This window comes from Equus caballus, chromosome 10, assembly GCF_041296265.1.
Source record: "Equus caballus isolate H_3958 breed thoroughbred chromosome 10, TB-T2T, whole genome shotgun sequence".
NCBI classification, from domain to species: Eukaryota; Metazoa; Chordata; class Mammalia; order Perissodactyla; family Equidae; genus Equus; species Equus caballus.
Genome location: NC_091693.1, coordinates 15,349,375 through 15,370,540, shown reverse-complemented (window position 1 = coordinate 15,370,540; position 21,166 = coordinate 15,349,375). Strand labels below are relative to the sequence as shown.

Below are 21,166 nucleotides of genomic sequence, written 5' to 3'. Positions count from 1 at the left end.
CATTGGGTCAACCGAACACATTGGGTAGAAGTCAAAGACATCCCTAGATAAACAGGAATGGGGCACACAAGGGTCCAGGCACACTTGGGTGGGGCACACACCTGGACAGCATTGCTGATTGCAACCAGCCACAGGTACTGCAGGGGGATTTCAAAAACTTTGAGGAAGAAACTGCAAATTGTGGGGACCCTTGAGGCACAGGACCTGGAGCAGGGGCCCTACTTGCCTCGACCTAAGGGTAGTACTCCTCTCTCCTCCTCCCATTGCCAACTTCACCCCATCATCTTGCAAAGTGCCTGCAATGACCACCTTTGTTCATTTGTTATTGAGCCCTAGTCTTAGTGTTTCCATTCCCCAGATGGAGACTGCTAATATCAGGGCGTGAACACCTCAGTGAGACTGACACCACCAAAACTGCACTCCAAAAGCAGTGGGCATATGTCACAGCAATTCTACTGTTAAGAATATTCCCAAGAGAACTGGAAACATACGTCCACACAAAAACTTATACAAAAGAGTTCACAGCAGCACTATTCACAACAGACAAAAGTGGAAACAACCTGATGTTGATCAACTGATAAATAAACACAATGTGGTATATCCATACACTGCCATATTTTTCAGTAATATGAAGGAATGAAGTCCTGATTCATGCTACAACACAGATGAACCCTGAAGACACCACGCCAAGTGAAAGAAGCCAGACACGAGATTACATGTGGGACGATTCCATTTATATGAGATGTGCAGAATACAATCCATAGGCAAATCCATAGGAGATAGAAAGTAGATTAATGGTTCCCAGGGGTTGGGGGTGGGAGGGTGGAATTGGGAATGAGGAGTGACTGCTAATGTGTAGGGGGATTCCTTTCAGGCAAATGAAAGAGCTCTAGGGCTAAATAGTGGTGATCATTGCACAACATTGTGAATCTTTTCAAACATGAAGAAATGGTAATACGTGATACTCCCCCTATAAGTGTTAAAATGTAGCTGTATTAGATTAGTCAAGGTTCTTCTGAGACACAAAATCAGCAGAACACACAAACACACACACAAAACCAGGAACTGGCTCACGCAATTACGGATGCTGAGATGTCCCATCATCTACTGTCTGCAAACTGGAGACCCAGGAAAGCTGGTGGCATAATTCAGACCAAGTCCCAAGTGAAAACTAGGGGAGCTGATGGTTTAAATTCCAGTATAAGGGCCAGAGAACAAGAGATGGCCCCACTGAAGCAGGCAGGCAGGAAAAGAAAAGGGGCAAATGCCTCTTTCCTCTGTCTTTTTGTTCTATTCAGGTCCTCAACGGATCGGATGATGCCCACCCACATTAGGGAGGGCAATCTACTCTAGAGTTCACTGATTCAAATGCTAACCTGATCTGGAAACACCCTCACAGGCACACCTAGAAATAAGGTTTAATATGGGCACCCCTTGGCAAGTCGACACATAAAATTAACCATCACCTCAGCCAAGCTTAGGGCTAACAAAGGGAAATGGCCAGGGGCCAGGATGAACAGGAAAGTCAAGTCCATGGTGAAAAGTGCAAGCTGAAACAGAATGGCCCCACAAAGGCTTGGGGAACTAGATAGAGAGCTGGGGAATTAATCTTGAGTATGGAGGAGACCCAAGGTTAGAGGCCCCATGCGCTTTGGGACAAGAACTACACACTACAAATAAGACAGCTCTTTTCTCTTGACTGTGAACAAAGAACAACAAACAAAAAACCACATAGCTCACAGGCGCCTTGGTTCTCCTGTGACCAACATGGAGCTCGGGTCCCCCAGGAGGGTGGATGTAAGCCACACCTGTCTTCTGATCAGGTTGTGAGGACAACAAATCATTTTGGTTTCACTTACTGAGTTTTCTGTTGCAAATTTCCTTGCTTTGAGGAAAGAGGACCTAATATGGTAAATTATGACAGCAAAATAAAAAGAAATAAAACAAAAATGGAGGTACTGGACTTCTGATGTCATGTGTAAAGGACTTTCACACAGACCTGAGACCACTCTCCTTAGAAAGGCCTGCTTGCAAGGCTGGCTCTTGATTGGCATCTGCGTACTTGGGTTGCAGGATTCCTAGCATTCCCTGGTAAGAGCAGCTCATGGTGCCTAAGCTATGTGTACAATGTGGCTTACGCTCAATACCTATTTTCCTTCTGAGAGTTTCTAATTTTAGTACACACTAGGCAGAGAGTGCCTACATGATGAGCCTCCAATAAAAACTTAGAGCACTGCGGCTGCAACAGGCCTTTCTGGTAGACTTTTCACATGTGTTATTACAGTTCAATGCCGAAGGAGTTTCATACATCGTGATTCCATAGGAGGAGGGCTCTTGGAAGCTTACACCTCATCTCCTCCAGACCTCATCCTAGGTTCATTTCCTCTTTGCTCATTTTACTTGCTATCCTTTCACTGTTAACAGATCAGTCATATGACTAGTGTCTTGTGAGTACTCCTAGCAAAGGACAGCATGTAGAGGTAGTTTCAGGGAACAATACACCACACAAATTGAGACAGCATGCACTTTAATAAGTACTTAGCACCCTGTGAAGATACGGCCCAGACAATCAGTTGTGGAACCCTGTCTTCCCAATTAGATATAATTTGCTGGGTAAAGTCCTTTAATGAACGACACCGAAAATATCACCATCATGTCTGATGTGGAATGGCATCCAAACCTGCTCTTTATCCTACTGGTTCCACATCCAGAGGGTGCACTGCTATTACGCTGTTCTTTCCTCATGCATGCCTTTTCAACCTTTTTTGATACCTCCACAACGTATGGAGACCCCTTTTGTTCCCAGCTCCAGGATTTGCCCTCCACGTGTTGTGGATTTATACTCAAAGCACAGCATGCATAAATTACAAAGATACAACCGTCCAAACTCATCGGTTTATGTGGGTATGCAAAACCACCAGAGAACTTTTTGTTTGTGAAATTGGCTTCCAGAGTTCATTCCTTCATCTGGAGCTTATATGTCATGTCACCATATAGAACACTCATTCATGAGGTCTTACCTGCAAGGGATAATTATTTAGTACTTTTTCAAATTCTATTGTAATAATTTACTGCTTTGGTAATATTCAATGTCCAATGACAAACTGAACATAACTTATGAAATTATAAAATGGAAAAATACCAAGAAATACTTCTTGCCAAGGAAAATCACTACGGAAGAGCATCCCTTTACATGTTATGAGTGTACACATACACACAAGTGCACACATACACACACACACACAAAGATTTGTTTGTTTGTTTTTTGAGGAAGACTAGCCCTGATAAACATCTGCTGCCAATCCTCTTTTTGCTGAGGAAGACTGGCCCTGAGCTAACATCCATGCCCATCTTCCTCTACTTTATATGTGGGACGCCTACCACAGAACTGCTTTTGCCAAGTGGTGCCATGTCCGCACCCGGGATCCAAACCAGCAAACCCTGGGCTACCGAGAAGCGGAACGTGTATACTTAACTGCTGCACCACTGGGCCGGCCCCAGAATTATGTTTGATTACACTATGGAGACTACTACCTATGATCTCTCAAAGTCTGTATTATGTATTTCTCCTGTCATCACAGATATCTGCCATAATTTTAACGGCTTCAGGTTAATATAGGAATATATCAAAACTCAAATTCCCACAGATATACACTTACGTCCACTTAAAAAGATTCAGTGACAACAGCAATGTGGTCCTCATCTTTTTGGTATTTTAATCTAATAATTGCAACTTGCAATTATACGATTTCCACATCAAAGACATGTACAACCCATATTCTGATATATACTCCTTCCCCAAATCCATGCTTTACTGCTCCCAATAGGGAAAAGCATATAAATGTCAGAGTTGCCTCAATAATACATTTGACAAAATTATCAAATTCCCACAAGTTTTTTGAGTATTTGTTTTATGAGCGTGGGGGAAGAATACGGCATAGCCCCTACTGGAGAAGTTTTGTTAAAAGAAATGCTAAAAGTAATTAGGAGGCAAACATTTCAAAAGTCAGGATGGAAATGCAGAGAATTAGAAATCAATAATAAATTCAAAGTCCACTAAGAAAATTTTTGGCATTGGTACCTACTAGTGACACTTTCAAAGTGTTACAGTAAACTCAGCCTTAACAGTGATAAACAAAAAGTCAAATGCGTAATGTGCAAGGCATCTGTTGTTGTAAAGTTAATAAATTCTTTTCAGTCTGTACTGTCATAAAAATCTTAAGATAGCTCAACTGATACTGTACACAACCCTAGGGAGACTGGACAGGGCCCCAAATAATAAGAACCCAACTTGAGAAGATAGGCTGTGGGGAGGACAGGAGCCAAGTGAAATAGGGTAATACCACATTAATATTGCACACCATAATATCGAGTGGTTTTCTGCATTTCAACAAATGTTCATTTCCCTGAATTAATTTTATTTTGCAAACTTCCTCCTCTGGATACAATTTACATATACTGTACCTTTGTCCTTTTGGTTTATTGAACAAACGAGCAGAGCACACCAACAAGTGCTGGTCAACGTTGAGGGTGTGTAGATTCAGCAGCAAAGTCCTGCCCTCATGGAGCTTACATTCTAGCAGACGTCAATTCTGGCACACTCATCATTACACACTTATTAAAGCCAGACCAAACTCTTTTCCTTCCTAAGTACTATCTCCTAAGTGACCTGTGACAAATGCCAAAGTTCCAAATGAAACCTTAATGGCACCACTTACTAGGGATTTCCCATGTGGTCTGGTGAAAACTGAGACATGCTCATTTACTGCTTAAACACCAACTACACCAGAACAAATCTTTTCTCCCCTATGAGACTTCATGATTGTAAGAATTCAGGCTGCACACTTTTTAAAACATATCATTTTGTAGAACTTCTTTCCTCTGACAATTCTTTAATGTTCTTACCACTCTTGTCACTTCCATAAAATGTATCCTCAGCATGAGTTTTGTGATGACTTACGAGATTTGATCTCCAACTGAAGCTCTTACCACACATTTCACACTTGTACGGTTTCTCCCCTGTGTGAACTCGCCTATGATACTGCAGTTGTGAAGACCGACTGAAGACTTTCCCACACACGTCACACTTGTACGGTTTCTCCCCAGTGTGGACACTCTGGTGCAGCTGAAGACTTGAGGCCTGGCTGAAGTGCTTCCCACACTCCCCACACTTATATGGCTTCTCCCCTGTGTGCACCCTCTGATGCATGTCAAGGTTCAAGATCCACTTGAAGCCCTTCCCACACTCCTCACATTTGTACGGCTTTTCTCCAGTGTGGACTTTCTGATGAGCTTGAAGGTGGGAACTCCGACTGAAGCTCTTCCCACACTCTTCACACTTGAATGGTTTCTCTCCACTGTGGACTCTCTGATGGGTCAGAAGATGTGAGGCCTGACTGAACACCTTCCCACACTCCTCACAATTATATGGTTTCTCTCCTGTGTGGATTCGGCAATGAATTTTAAGATCTGCTCTCCGGCTGAACCCTTTCCCACACTCTTCACATTTGTAGGGCTTCTCTCCAGTGTGGATCAGCTGGTGAATCTGAAGTCGGGAACTCTGATTGAAGCCCTGTCCACACTCCTCACACTTATAAGGTTTCTCTACACTGTGGGCCTTCAGATGGATTTTAAGATACGAACTCTGACGGAAGCCCTTCCCACATACCTCACATTTATAGGGCTTCTCTCCTGTGTGGACCACCAGATGAACTTGATAATGGATTTTCATCCTGAAGCTTTTCCCACACTCCTCACATTTGTACGGTTTCTCTCCTGTGTGGACTCCCTGATGGGCTTGAAAACTTGAACTGTAAATGAAGCCCTTATCACACACTTTACATACATATGGTTTCTCTCCGGTGTGGATTCTCCGATGGGCCTGAAATTGTGAAGGCTGAATAAAGCACTTACCACATTCCTCGCATTTATAAGGTTTTTCTCCTGTGTGGACCCTCTGATGGATATGAAGATTTGAGCTACAAGTGAAACACTTCCCACAGTCTTCACATTTGTACGGTTTTTCTCCTGTGTGGACCATGCAATGACTATTAAGTGCTGATCTGCGACGGAAATTCTTACCACATATATCGCATTTGAATGGTTTCTCCCCAGTGTGGATTCTCTGATGTTCCTGAAGATGTGAAGCGTGAATGAAGGCCTTCCCACACTCCTCACAACTATAAGGTTTCTCTCCTGAGTGTAATTTGCAATGAACAGTAAGCGTTGGTCTGCGACTGAAGCCTTTCCCACATTGCTCACATTTGAATGGTTTCTCTATGGTGTGGACTTTCTGATGAGTTTGCAGACGTGAGCTCTGACTGAATTCCTTGCCACACTCACCGCACTTATAGCGTTTCTCTCCCATGTGAACTCTCTGATGAATACGAAGCGCTGAGCTATAGCAGAAGCTTTTTCCACACTCACTACATGTATGAGACTTCTCTCCTGAGTGTATCTGTTGATGAAGATCAAAGTTGGAGACATCACTGAAGGTTTCTGCACATTCATTACACTGGTGAGGTTTCTGGCCTGTCTGAGTCATACATAGTCCTGCCCCAAGCTGGCCAGGTGAATAACCTTGTTTGGGGAACTGAGAACTCTTTACCATGGAGTCTTGACACTCAGTTAAGTCACTTGCAATTTGTTGCCCAATCTGCCAGCAGGAAAGCTCTTCATGTGGTCCTGCTTCTGAGACAGTCTCCATCTTACTTTGGATCTTGCCTCCTGTAAGGACAGAAAATGCAGAGCTGTGAACAACTGAAGGTTTTGTTCAGTGTTTTCAAGATTTCACATTTAGGAGAGAGCATGGGACCTAAATGAAGCCAGTTTGCCTTTTCCATTGTGTACCACGTTTTCTGGTTTGCATGCCCATGGAAACCAAGAGGTGGTCCAGTTGGCTCCTGTCCACTAAGCATGAGACCCATTAGTCCACTAAGCTCCTATGTGAGGTACAAGTTAGAAGTCAAAGACTTAATTGTAGAAATTGACAATATGATTCAAACTGTTAACATATGGACATGTCTACTCAATTTCAAAGTCAGTAGAGAATCCTGGATAGTAAGTTATGTAGATAATAAACAATACAGCTACAAAAATCATGTACATAATAAAACATGAGTCAACTAGAATTTTAAGAAATAACATGATCGAAACTTTTTATTTTGGGTTCGTGTTACATATTCTAATAACAAATACCTTGAACTATTTATATCCATATATTTAAAGTGGTCCTGCACAATGGAAATTCCACACAACATGTACACCTAATCTTATTTTTCTGTGTGGACAGACATTAAATGAGTTGGCAACTATTACAAACTTTTGATCACAATATAATTGAAGTTTAGAAATGTGTTTTCTAAAAGATTTACCCTTAGGGATATTCCAAAATTTCTACATTTATATAAAGATAACTAAACATTTGGAGATTACTTTTTCAATAAAGTTTTCAACTAACGTTTAAAAAATTCTTCTCTTAAAACTCATCAAGAAAACAAATAACCCAATTTAAAAATGGGCCAAAGACCTTAACAGACACCTCATCAAAGATATATAGATGGCAAATAAGCATATAAAAAGATGTTCCACATCATATATCATCAGGGAAATGCAAATTAAAACAACAATGAAATACCACAACACATCTATTAGAATGGCCAAAATCCAGAACACTGACAACAGCAAATGTTGGTGAGGATGTGGAGCAAGAGGAACTCTCATTTACTACTGGTGGGAACGCAAAATGGTAGTGCCATTTTGGAAGACAGTTTGGTGGTTCTTACGAAACTGAACATACTCTTACCATGTGATCCATCAGTCACACTGTTTGGTGTTTCCTCAAATGAACTGAAAACTTCTGTTCACACAAAAATCTGCACACAGAAGTCTATAACAGCTTTATTCATACTTGCCAAAACTTGGAAGCATCCAAGAAGTCCTTCAGTGGGTGAACAGATAAGTAAACTGTGCACATCCAGAAAACAGAGTATTACTTGGTGCTAAAAAACAATGAGCTACCAGGCCATGAAAAGACATGGAGGAACCTTAAATGCATGTTACTAAGTGAAAAAAGCCAATCTGAAAAGGCTACATACTATATGATTTCAACCATATGACATTTTGGAAAAGGCAAAACTACAGAGATGGCTAAAAGATCAGTGGTTGCCATGGGTTAGGGGAGAGGGAGGAATAAATAGGTGGAACACAGAGGATTTTTAGGGCAGTGAAAATACTCTGTATGATACTGTAATGGGGGACACATGGCATTGCCCATTTGTTCAAACCTGTAGAATGTATACCACCAAGAGTGAACCCTAATGTGAACCACAGACTCCAGGTGACACCCACGTGTTAACACAGGTTCATCAATTGAATCAAATGGCACCAGTCTGGGGGGATGTTGATAATGTGAGAGGCTGTGGGTGCAAGGTGGGGCAGGGGGTCTATGGGCTATCTCTGTACCTTCCTCTCAATTTTGCTGGAATCTAAAACTGCTCTAAAAAAACAGTCTTTTTTAAAAGAAGAAAACACTTCTGAAAAAGTTTTCCAAAGGAGAAATTCACTCCCCTCCCTGTAGGAACAGTCAATGAAAAGCTGCCTCCTCTTTTGATGCAGTAGACATTATGATAACCCAAGTGTAATTCCGATCTCCAGAAGAAAAGGTGAAAAAGTGGAGAGTAATCTTTTACAATGGAGACAGAGTCTAGGAGAAGGAAAAGAGGAGGTCACGGTGTAAACTCTGAAAGCCTGCCCTAGAATGGGAGTCAGATTCTCCTGGAAGTCTTCCCAGACAGACACATGGGGGGCTCCCCATGTTTTTCAAGTCCCTGCTCAATGTCAGCCCACAGCAAGGCCTCTTTACCACCCAATGTAAAATAATAAATCTTGTCTCCACTCAATCTGCCTCCGGCAACGTCCACACTCCTTGTTTAGGTTCTTAGGTTTTTCCCATGCGACACACTAAATCTTCTGGTCTTTTGTTTGTTCGTTTTAAGTATGCTTTTTGGTGAGGAAGACTGGCCCTGAGGGAGCATCTGTTGCCAATCTTGCTCTTTTTTTTCTTTTCTTTTCTCCCCAAAACCCCAGTCCACAGTTGTATATCCTAGTTGTTGGTCATTCTAGTTCTATGTGGGACGCTGCCCCAGTGTGGCTTGATGAGCCATGTGTAGGGCCGTGCCCGGGACCCGAACTGGCCAACCCTGGGCCGCCGCAGCAGGGTGCGAGAACTTGACCACTCGGCTACTGGGCTGGCCCCTCATTTGTTGTTTAACATCTGTCTTTCCCAGCACAATGCAGCATCAAAGAGGGAGGCATTTTACACTTAGTACGTCAAACACCTTTTCCGCTTTCCTGCTTTCTAACACTGTTCAGAACTGCACCTGGAGCGTAGTGAGTACCCAACCCATGCACACTGAGTGAACAGATGAATCCCAGTTTGACTTTTTTGGAGAGAGTTTAAGCCAAGTCCTAGAAGGAAAATCTCTTTTCCGAGTAAGTTATGTGAAACAGGGAAGGGAGAGGAAACTGTCGTTTCACTGGGAAGCTGAGAAGCTGGACCAGGGAAAGGGGGACAGCCCGCATAACAGTAATGAGAAAACCAGAGATGGCGAGCATCCCAGCACTGGTTCCCTGGAGCTTCTGGACCGACTCTTTGACAAGACTGTGGGAAAACTGTGGATGGAGATGAAATAGCCCATCACGACAGTTTTTCAAATTGAAAACTCCAGCCCTCTAGTAAGCTGTGATATGAATTGAAAAGCTTGTAATAAGCATTCAGGAGAACCAGGTTCTCCCAAATATGGTTATATCTACAAACCGGCCCTTAAAAATAGCTGTGTGAGGGGGAGAAGGTCTCTCTGAGGGTGAGACAATCTTGAGTGGGAAGTTTCCTAATTCTTTGCAGGTTACAATGTTCACTAGTTGAGAAACACCAAGTCTTTATAGAAATCAAGAGAAAAATTGTATGAAATCTAGATTCTTTAACACTTGCTCAAGGGCTAAATTTGGAGAAAACAAAAGCACAACCGATTTTTGAGACAGAGATACAGACAAACTTCGGGTGCGTGTCTCATGTCAGTCTCATCTTAAATCTTCCCCCTCAAGGACGGGGAAGGGGAAGTCTGGGGGCAGTGACATCGACGGGCCCTTTGAAAGAGGTGAAGGGGCTGCAGATGGCAAACCCTCCAGGGAAAGGCGGCTTGTCAACCTGGGTACTGGCTGACGCTGTAGGAAACAGAACTTTTCCCTTGTGTGGAGATCCTATCTGAGAGTTAGATATCAGAATCCTCATTCCAAAAGTTTTCTCCCCAGAAATGAACATGCTCCCCTAGAGAAGTCTCCAGAAGAGCCACAGGGAAGGCATGTTCCTCAGTGTGGTCTCAGCCACAATGCTTACAAGCTTCCCTGGGATTCAGGTCAAGTGCGCGCGTGCGCGCGCACACACACACACACACACACACACTCATGCCAAGGGCACCTAAGAAAGTAACTGAAATAGATGATAACCGGATAGACATTCATCAGAAGACAAAAAGGTCTGCAGCATCCTTCATTCGCTCTGGCTTGCACATGACCTGTGGGTATCCCCATGACCAAGGAGACACTGAGGTCTCCCATCCATTAACACATCCACTAAGTCAACAAATAGTTACAGACACCTCCACAGGGCACATTATTCTGGGCACTGGGGACGAAGCAATAAGAGACAAAATTCCTCACTCCTGAGGATCCCACTCCAGTGCCGAGAGAGAGGCACTAAGCCAAACAAAAATATAGGAGAGGCCGGCCCCGTGGCCAAGTGGTTAAGTTCACGCGCTCCACTTCGGCAGCCCAGGGTTTTGCTGGTTCAGATCCTGGGCGCGGACATGGCACTGCTCGTCAGGCCTCGTTGAGGCGGCGTCCCACATGCCACAACTAGAAGCACCCACAACTAAAATATATAACTATGTGCCAGGGGGCTTTGGGGAGAAAAAGGAAAAATAAAATCTAAGAAAAAAAAAAGAGACACAATAAAAGGCAGAATGAGGAGAGTAAAGAGTGGATGGTATTCTACAGAGGGTGGGCAAAGAAGGCCTTTCTCGGGAAAGTGAAACTGAGCAGAGACCTGAATGAAGTAGGGGAGGGAGCAGGAGGATTTCAGGTGAAAAAGTATGTCTGGCAGAGAGAGCAAGTAAGGGCTCCGAGGCAGAAGCATCTGTAGGAGGCAGAATAATGGTCCCCCAAGGAATGAACCTGTGGAGCCTAGACTGTGTTGGGTTACATGGCAAAGGGAATTAAGGTCGCATACGGAATTAGGGCCGCTTATCAGCTGACCTTAAAACGGAAGACCAACCTCTACCATCCGGTGGGCTCAATGCAGTCACAAGGGTCCTTTGAAGGGGAAGCGGGGTGCAGGGGAAGAGGGGTGCAGATGACGAGCAGAAGAGGGAAAGGCGACCGTGGAAGGGGCAGACAGAAGGGATGCGGCTGGCTGTGAAGACGGAGGAAGTGGGCCACCAGCTAAGAAATCTGGGTAATCTCCAGAAGCTGAAAGGGCAAAGACAAAGATTGGAGCCCCCAAGAAGAAATGCAACTGGGCCGACACCTTGATGTTAGCCCAGTCAGAACCACGTCACACTCCTGACCTACAGACTGCAAGGGAATCAATGTGTTTTTTGGTTTTTTTTGAGGAAGATTAGCCCTGAGCTAACATCTGCCGCCAATCCTCCTCTTTTTGCTGAGGAAGACTGGCCCTGAGCTAACATCCATGCCCTCTTCCTCTACTTTATGTGTGGGACGCCTGCCACGGCATGGCTTGACAAGTGGTGCGTAGGTCCATGCCCAGGATCCAAACCGGCGAACCCCAGGCTGCTGGGCTGGCTCCAATGTGTGTTGTTCTAAGCCATGAAGTCTGAGGTGATTTGTTATGGCAACAACAGGCAATACAGCGTCCCTGCGGGTGTGAGAAACAGTGGGGAGGACAATGTGAGCAGACGAGACAGAGCGAGAGGGAGGACAGGAGACGTGTTCAGAGAGGCCGCGGATGCAGAGCAGACCACAGAGGATCTAGGAGCCACTGGAAGAAGTTTTAAGAAAAGTAGGAAGAGGCCAGCCCAGTGGCGCAGCAGTTAAGTTCGCACGTTCCACTTCTTGGTGGCCCCGGTTCACCAGTTCGGATCCCGGGTGTGGACATGGCACCGCTTGGCAAGCCATGCTGTGGTAGGCGCCCCACATATAAAGTAGAGGAAGATGGGCACGGGTGTTAGCTCAGGGCCAGTCTTCCTCAGCAAAAAGAGGAGGATTGGCAGCATATGTCAGCTCAGGACTAATCTTCCTCAAAACAAAAAAAAAAGAAAAATAAGAAGCCAAAAAGGGTTTTGAGCAGAGGAATGGCGATCTGACTTATCTTCCCAAGGATTGCTCTGGCTGCTACGTGGAGAACAGACCATAGGAGGGGAAGCGTGGGAGCAGGGCGACCAGTATGGGGGCGGAACATGTCATGTTTGAAGGGGTGACGCCCCGTGAAGATGCAAAGTCATACATTTAAAATAAACACACTAACAGTACAATTTACTGGAAATTTGGATTCCTCCTGCTCACTGACCCATTAATCAAAAGGAGTGTTTTTCAAACATTGGTACACACATGACCTATCTGAAGAAATACCAATATTTCAAGACCCAGACACACATGCATAAATACGTAGTACAAAAACCTATTTCTAACCAATGTCTGTTTTCATTAAATCTCCTCCCGCTGGTTCTTACATCACGCACACAACTGGCCAGAGTTTTTGCTGCCACGTGTTCCATTCTTCCTAACAAACTGATATCTTCTATCTTATTTTATTTCATTAAAAGCTGTCGGGACAAAAGTCAGGTCCACAAACGCAGGTGACCATTCAAAGCCTTGAAACCCCGCGGACAATCCAGGGAGCTGACACTGAGCACAGAGGGCGCCTGTCCTCACCCACAGACAGCAGGTTCTGGAAGTTCTCCAGCATCACGTCCCGGTACAGCTGCCTCTGGGCGTGGTCCAGCAGCCCCAGCTCCTCCTCCGAGAAGGTCACAGCCACATCCTTGAATGTCACCGGCTCCTGCAACACCAAGCACATCTTACAATCAATGGCCACTTGAAAAGGGCCAGCCCTGCGAGGGTGGAGAGGATGGGTGGGAAGTGGTTTCAGATTTTGAGAGACTTAATTTGTAGACTTCTCAGCCTTTCTCCTATCCTGCCAAAACCACACACTCATGTTCCTCAGGCAATGACATCAGTCCTTGTATGTTTATTTTGGGCCCTCATTGAGTCTACTATAAGCTACTCCCAAGAACCCTAAATATGCATCCTGGGCTACACCCGTTTTACTTTTCCATGAATACTGCCAATTGCTGTCAGAAGCATTTATCAGTTTAGCTGAGGGGCCGGCCTGGTGGCGTAGTGGTTAAGTTTGCGTGCTCTGCTTTAGTGGCCTGGGGTTCGCAAGATTGGATCCCAGGCATGGACCTACATACCGCTCATCAAACCATGCTGTGGTGGCTTCCCACATACAAAACAGAGGAGCGGAAGACTGACACAGACGTTAGCTCAGGGCCAATCTTCCTCACCAAAAAAATTAGCAATTTAGTCGAAATGTATCTGATAGCACCCACCTTCTCCTCACACACATGAACCCTGATGCTATCACCGTTCTTTAATGTCTGCCAAACTAAGAAGCTTTGGGTAAGCTGTGTGGGACAGCTGTGTCGTTCATCCTATGTAACCTCAAGGCACACAGCACATCTCTTAGTTGCAGCATTAGGCGCCATGCTCTGGACCCCACCTGCCTCAGTGCCATTCCCGAGGGTCTGTCCCTTACTAGCCGTGTGACCTCAGACAAGTTCGCCTATGTGCCCGAGTCTCTCCTCTGTATAACGGTCCTTACATGACAGGGTTTTTTCAAGGATTAAACAAGGGAATATCTATAGCATCTGGAACAGTGTGCGGCACAGAATAAGCACCTAATAAACATCAGCTATTATTATTTCTTCACATTATCGTTATCAATATCTATTTCATCTCATTTCACGGCTGCGTATTATTCCAGGGAACTGATGATCTATATTCATCTGATCTAAAAAACACGTAATTTGACATATTTTCCTCATTATAATCCACTGTGCAAATGACATCATTTAATGTAGATCTTATTCCCTGATTGTTTAAAAATAACCACAAGTAAAAATTAAAATGTCAAAAATAAGTAGGCTTGAAATTATGATCATATAGCGGCAGCTTTTCTTTCCAATCTTCTCCCTACTTCCCCAATCTTTCAAGAGAAGCACATACCCCGATTCTCCATACGATGGCCAAGAGCAGGTCAGAAATTTTCCCATGGCTTTGGGACTCTGATTTGGAAGAATATTTCAGTCCTCCCACTTATTTGATTAAAAATTAACACAATTACCTTTTCTGATGTTTATTAACCACCTATATTTCTCCCTTTAGCATGCCCGTCCATGTCCTTATTCACACTCCGTTGAATTTTTTTCTTTCTCCTGTGCATAAGATTCCTCTTATGGATTCTGTCTTTTTGGCGGGCTGCTGTGTGGTAAATATTTTTGCCCCAGCTTGTTATTCTTTCTGCTGACACCGTGTGAGGTGTTTTTGGCCACAGAGAAATGTAAAGGTTTTATGCAACGACTGTGCTACCTGCTGTCTTGTGCGCCCAGAACGCTGGGCATCTCAGGGCACACGAGGAGGCGCCATGACAGGAAGAGAAGAGATGCACCCTGGGAAGCGGGTCGGGGAGGAGGATCACCATCTATGGCAATCATCCCTCAAAAGGGCTCTCCAGACACCACACCACAGGGCACAGTTTCAAAATGAACTCTTTTTGTCTTTCTTCCCGTCTCTCTCTCTCACTTGAGCAGAACGCCCAACACTCCTGACCCTTGGCCTCCTGTGTGAACCCGAGCAGGTTTCTCATGGTTCATGTGTTTAAGATAAGATGAGACCAAAATTTCCTCATTCAGGGGCCAGCCCAGAGGCGTAGTGGTTAAGTTTGTGTGCTTCGCTTTGGCGGCCCACGGTTTGCAGGTTCAGATCCCTACACACTGCTCATCAAGCCATGCTGTGTTGGCGTCCCACATACCAAATGCAGGAAGACTTGCACAGATGTTAGCACAGTAATAATCTTCTTCAAGCAAAAAGAGGAAGGTTGGCAACAGGTGTTAGCTCAGGGCCAATCTTCGTCACCAAAAAAAAAACCCCCAAAACTCCTCATTCAGCTGCTCTGAGGGGTAAATGCAGCAGGGAAAGGCAAGTTACTAGCAAATCGTCTAGTACCGCTGGACGTTTTAAACTAAGGCTACCTATTACGTCGGTCAAATTAGTTAATACATAAAAGAACCAAAAAAGACCAATAAATAAAATACACACAAGCTGCGACTCTTTAGGTAGATCCTACTTCCCTCTCTGATTATTTAAAAATAATAGCAAATGAAAATAAAAATGTCAAAAATAAGTAGGTTTAAAATTATGATTATATAACGGCAGACTGTCTTTCCAATATTTGGGAAGAAAGAATCTAGCTCTTTCTGTGTGGAAACCTCCAACAGTTCTTGTGAGCAGCAGCAGCGAGTGCCCACTGCGCTGTGCTTGGATTCGGCTTTCCTACCTAGGGCGCAGCCAGCTTGACACATATCAAACGTTCTCTTTCACTACTGAGCTCTCGGTCTGTTGAGGAAAACATATCAGCAGATTGTTTTCAGAATTGATTTTAGGGAAAAAGGTTTTATGTGGGAAAGCTGTCACTGTGGTGTGGCTTCAAACAGTAAAATTCCTAGACCACCTCAATGTCCGTGAGTGGGAAGTAGTTAAAAATAACAAGGCAGATCAATTCAATGGGAATGTTACGTAAACATAAAAAGCGAATGTTATATATGCACACACAAAAAAAGCACAAGTTAAAATTAGATGCATATCATGAGTACAAACACAGTTATGCACGTGAGGAAAAGAGTATGAGGGAAAAATGCAGCTAATTTGTCAGCAGGGAGGTAGTAAAGTGGGAGAATTGTTCGTTTCTAGTAATTTTTCTACTCCATAAAATAAATAATAACAAAATAAAACAAAAACTACAATCAAGGGCAAAGTAAACTCATATGGAACAAAGGAAGACCCTGGAGCCTAACAGGTCCTCGACTGCCTGTTGCTCTGCTGGAGTCGTCCCAAGAAGAACGTGTGACAATCTGAGGAGTGAGATGGGATTTTCAGAGAGAAAGGCGAGCCCTACTCACCGTGAATGTGCTCATTGTTCCTCCTGCTTCTGGGGACGGGCAGAGTCCTGAGTTACGCAGACCCCAGGAGGGCAGAACTGCGCCTGGCGGAGTGCCTAGAGGGCAGAAAAAAGACAGGCAAGTGTGGCCTGGGATGCTGCTCCCCTACACGGATGCTTACGGTAAATGCGCACGCGGATGTTCACGGCAGCATTACCCATAATAACCTGGAACCGGAAACAGATGAAGTGTCAACCTATGTAGGAACGAACAGACAAAACTGTGGCACATCCATACAATGGAATATTATTCAACAATTAAAAGGAATGAAGTACTGATTATGCCACAACATGGATGAACCTTGTAAACGTGTGGAAAGCAAAAAGACCAGTCACAAAAGACTACAGAGGGTAAGATTCCATTTATATGAACTGTCCAGAATGGGCAAATCTACGGAGACAGAAGGTAGGTTAGTGGTTGCCTGGGTATCTGGGAGAGAATGGGGTTAACTGTAAATGGGCATGAGGAACCCAACCAGGGAAACGAAAATGTTCTAAAGCGAATTAAGGTAACACTTGCACCACTCAGTGAAGTTACTAAAAATCACTAATTTGTACACCTAGAACAGGTGAATTCTGTGATATGTTCAATATACCTCAAGATGGTAAAAATAAATGTTTGTTAATCTATGTGTCATTTAAATTAGCAAAACTAATTTATGGATTCTGAGTCCATGCTGATATAATATTTATATTTGAATGAATGAATAAGGGGAGAGATGAGGAAGCTTGTCTTTACGGTAGAATGTCCCCTAGTAAATCTATCTCCCCATAAAAAACTTTATTAGTTAAAAAAAAAATACTAACTTTACAACAGAGAAATCTGACAGACATCACCTTAGCCCAATGAATGAAACTGAGTTCACCAATAGAGGGACAAACTGACAGCCTTGGACTCCTATTATGTTGCCGTGACAAAGACACCTCACCACTTCTGTGGAATCTCTGCCAACAATGCTTAAGAAGGATTTAGGAGAGGCTGACTATAGAATTTTAGCACTACATACTTGCTAATATTAAACATTATGCTAATTAATAATGTTATCTATTAGATATTAGATATCTATTAAATTAATCCTAATTTTATTACTAATACATTAAGTTATTACTTATACGTATAACAGATTATATACTAATGTATTAAGCTATTATTAATATTATTACTAATTACTAAACATGGAATGTATCAGATAAACCCCAAATGAAGGATTTTCTCCAAAATAACTTGCCTCTGTACTTTTCAAAAACATCAAGAACAGGGGCTGGCCCCGTGGCCGAGTGGTTAAGTTCGCGCGCTCCGCTGCAGGCAGCCCAGTGTTTCGTTGGTTCGAATCCTGGGCGCGGACATGGCACTGCTCATCAAGCCACGCTGAGGCAGCATCCCACATGCCACAACTAGAAGGACCCACAACGAAGAATATACAACTATGTACTGGAGGGCTTTGGGGACAAAAAGGAAAAAAATAAAATCTTTCAAAAAAGAAAAAATCAAGAACAAAAATGACAAAGGCTGTGGAATCATTTTGCATTAGAGAAGAACATTAAGACAAGTATGCTAAAAATTCCATAAAATGGTTATAAACAAGTATACAACTTAAGACAACGCATAAAATTGCACTTTGAACTGCGGGGGAAACCAATTGTAAGGACTTTAAATGAAAAACAGAACAAAATAAATACAGGATTATGGATTATATAATAGTATGTTACCTAATGATGTGTTACCTAGCATTATGTAAAAGGTAACACTATTAACTACTATTAGTAATAACTTAGTAGGTATCTACTACCTAATAGATAACATTATTATCTAGTATAACATCTAACATTAGCAAGTATGTAATGCTAAAATTCTATAATCAGCCTCTCCAAAATGCCTCCTAGCAAGACATCTCCTTATTATCCAGGGTACGTGGCTTCCTTCCTGCAGAAAGCTAAAATAAGCTGCCACCGAACACAGTATATTCCTGGTCTTATTCGGCTGACGAATCCACAAAGCAGACAGCCAAAACATAAACCATTGGTGAATCTGGGTAAAGAGTATATGAGAATTCTTTATACTATTTTTGCAACTCTCCTGTACATCTAAAATTATATAAAATAAAAAGTTGTTAAAAATCAGGCAACAGTCATAGAAATGACAAGAAGAAAAATAAGGGGGCCGGGCCCATGGTCCAGTGGTTAAGTTCGTGTGCTCCGCTGCGGGAGCCCAGGGTTTCACCGGCTCGGATCCTGGGCGCCGACCTAGCACTGCTCATCAGGACACGCTGAGGTGGCGTCCCACATGCCACAACTAAAAGGACCTACAACTAAAATATACAACCATGTACTGGGGAGCTTTGGGGAGAAGAAGGAAAAAAAGAAAAGAAAAGAAAGGAGGGAGAGCAGTGTTTGGAAAGTTCCATAGTTAACACGCATCAGGGGAAAACCATTAAGAAAAGCATGATAAAAATTCTGTAAAATGTTCATAAGCAAATATACAGAAACAACCACTAAACAAAAATGCACGAGAAGCTTAACAGTTGCTATCCTTACATTTTGGATAAATGGGTAGAATTTTAAAAAGATTTTCTCTCATATTTCTGTAATTTCTGAATGCTCTGCAATGATATGCTTCTATAAGAATAAGAAATATTATTTGTAATAAGAGAAACAAAATAGTTGGCAACGTTTTAAAAAACTCACGGAAAAGTCCAAGCCCACGAGCCTTGCTTCTAAGGGTCCCCCGGCCAAGTCCTAACCGCCCGGCCCATTGCAAGCTGGCTCCCGCGCCTTAAGGAGGGAACACCGAGATGCTGAACTCCAGCTCTGCACTCAGACTGCCTAACTCCCACCGCCGATCAGCTCTTACTACGTGGGTGACAACGGGCAAATAACCTGCCCTCCTCGGGTCTTAATCTCAATTTACAGAAAAGAAAAAAATCAATACTTCTTCACAGAGCCACGGTGTGGCATGATGTATTTATTTGTTTAAAGCCCTCACCCTTGAAGGTAGCAGTTAAGGACTAATTATTACCAAGACCCACGCTCGACTTCACATCCCACACATCTCTCTCACAGCTGATGTGAACATCGCTGTAAAAGAAACACGCCGAGTCCCGCTCACACGGAGCTTTGCTGTCACTCCCTCCGCCTCCGTGCAGTCCTCTGGGAGAAGTCAGGCTGGGGAAGGAAAGGATGCTGTGAAAGGCCAGGACTGCGTCACGGTCCTCGACAAAAGTTAAGGCCTGGCCTCCCTCCGTGCAAGCTCACCCTCCTAAAAACGAGGCGAGACGGGGTCCTGGATTTTCCAGCGTCCCGCAGGGATCAGAGAAAAGGGCAAGGGTCACCGCAGCTGGATCAGCGACCCTAACCCGGGGACGGACCGCCCCTCGGGAAATGAATCCCAACAAGGAGGGAACACCATTCACCACGTGCCAGGAACTGTATTAAAAACTTCTATTTGTATCACCTCTTCCAATTCCCAAAACAACTCTGTTAGGAAGGTCCTAATACCCTCACTTTAAAAAAAAGCAACGGGAGACACAGAGAGAGTGACTCCCCAATGCGAGGGGGGAGAGCCACGCGCGGAATGCGCAGGGAAGCGGACGGGGCGAGCCGAGAGCCCCCGAAACGCTCAACCCAGGCGACACACCACCCGAGCCGCCCGGGCACGCGAGCACCGCCCCGAACTCAGAGGCTCCGCCGAAGGAACGCGCCCCGCCGCCCGCGCCCTCCACACCTCGCTTTCCGCCCAGGATCGTTCTCCCCTAATTCGACGGCCGGGCGTTGCGGGTCCAAGCGCAGACCCAGGAAACTCGGAGTGGCCCGCGAGACGCGAAAACAACGCATAACCCTGCCGCAAACAGCCACGACCTCACACTCCGGGGGCGACGCGCCGGCGAGCCCACGGAGCTTCCGGACTACACTTCCCAGAATTCACTAGAGCCGCCTTCCTGAGCGGAAGTGCAAGGGACCACGCAGAGCGTCTGGACTACGCTTCCCAGAATGCCGAAGGAGAAGGCGGCCATGGTCTCACGCTCCAGGAAGAAGTGTGGCGGCTAAAGGAAGCTCTTTGACTACACTTCCCAAAATGCCTGAGCGGGAAGAATCCCACGGTCCCCACTTCCTGGGTGGGAACGTGGATTCCCACACTGGGGGTCTCGTTACTTTTCCCTGAGTCCTCCAGGAAGGTGATCTATAGACAGGACTCCCTGAAGTCGAGCTGCCTTCAATGATGACGGGAGTATTGTTGGAAAGGGACCAAGCAAGGAGACACAATCGTCAAGATATTAACAGGGAATGACTGCTTAGGGGACACTAGATGATTGAAAGGGGATAATGTTTACTATACTCCGACGATGTGAGGCTAAAACCGAGAGTTTAAAGAATGGACGAGGTAGAATGACTGGGAGGGACAATGAGGACCGAAAGGACCAGCCCCTGCCCCGGACCCTGTGGGACCAATGGTTTGACAGCTTGCGAGAGACAAAGGGGAAGCTTGTCCTCATGGAAAAGCGCTCGTCTCTCAGTTAAACTTTTCACTGAAGTTATTATCATCCCTACTTTGGAAGTGAAAACACCAGGGTTCAGAGAAGTTGAATTTTCCACTATCTCAAAGCGAGCACAAGGGCCGAAGAGTTCGGCACCTGAGTCATTCCGACTCCCAGAGCCTAAGATTTAACGCCAGCACTGAGGAGGATTCGACAGGTGAGGGAGCATGTTTTAGTGTTAAGAGTTTTTTCTTTTATGTTTTCTGGTTAAAATATATTATAGTTAGCAATTTTTAAACATATGTTACTGGAAACTAACTAAAAATAGTATAAAGGAAAATAAGAGAAAAAAAGTGCACCTAGAATCCTTCCCCTTGAAGATAACCAGATTTTTTTCTCC

The 21,166-nt window shown here is 44.3% G+C and overlaps 1 protein-coding gene across 2 annotated transcripts; it reads right to left on the bottom strand.

Annotated features, from left to right (window-relative positions):
* Window positions 1-2,510: 2,510 nt before the first annotated feature.
* On the bottom strand, window positions 2,511-20,195 carry LOC138915052 (zinc finger protein 234-like). 2 transcript variants are annotated; one of them, XM_070224591.1, is made up of 6 exons: window positions 20,016-20,195; window positions 19,311-19,456; window positions 18,830-18,910; window positions 16,257-16,351; window positions 12,949-13,075; window positions 2,511-6,726 (listed from the first exon to the last, which is right to left on the bottom strand). In XM_070224591.1, the coding sequence occupies exons 1-6, from the start codon at window positions 20,123-20,125 to the stop codon at window positions 4,859-4,861; spliced, it is 2,427 nt and encodes an 808-aa protein (XP_070080692.1). In that variant the 5' UTR covers window positions 20,126-20,195; the 3' UTR covers window positions 2,511-4,858. The 2 variants fall into 2 exon arrangements, with proteins under 2 accessions (XP_070080692.1, XP_070080693.1); XM_070224592.1 differs by lacking the exons at window positions 18,830-18,910; window positions 19,311-19,456.
* Window positions 20,196-21,166: the final 971 nt, after the last annotated feature.

What these genes read in the sequence shown, in the direction of transcription:
- LOC138915052 (XM_070224591.1), bottom strand. Translation starts at nt 20,125, where the DNA reads ATGCGTTGTTTTCGCGTCTCGCGGGCCACTCCGAGTTTCCTGGGTCTG. An exon ending in GAAGTCGAGCGTGGGTCTTG is followed by an intron (nt 18,911 to 19,310) that starts GTAATAATTAGT and finishes TTATTCTTATAG; the next exon opens with AAGCATATCATTGCAGAGCA. An exon ending in GAACAATGAGCACATTCACG is followed by an intron (nt 13,076 to 16,256) that starts GTGAGTAGGGCT and finishes TTGGTGTTGCAG; the next exon opens with GAGCCGGTGACATTCAAGGA.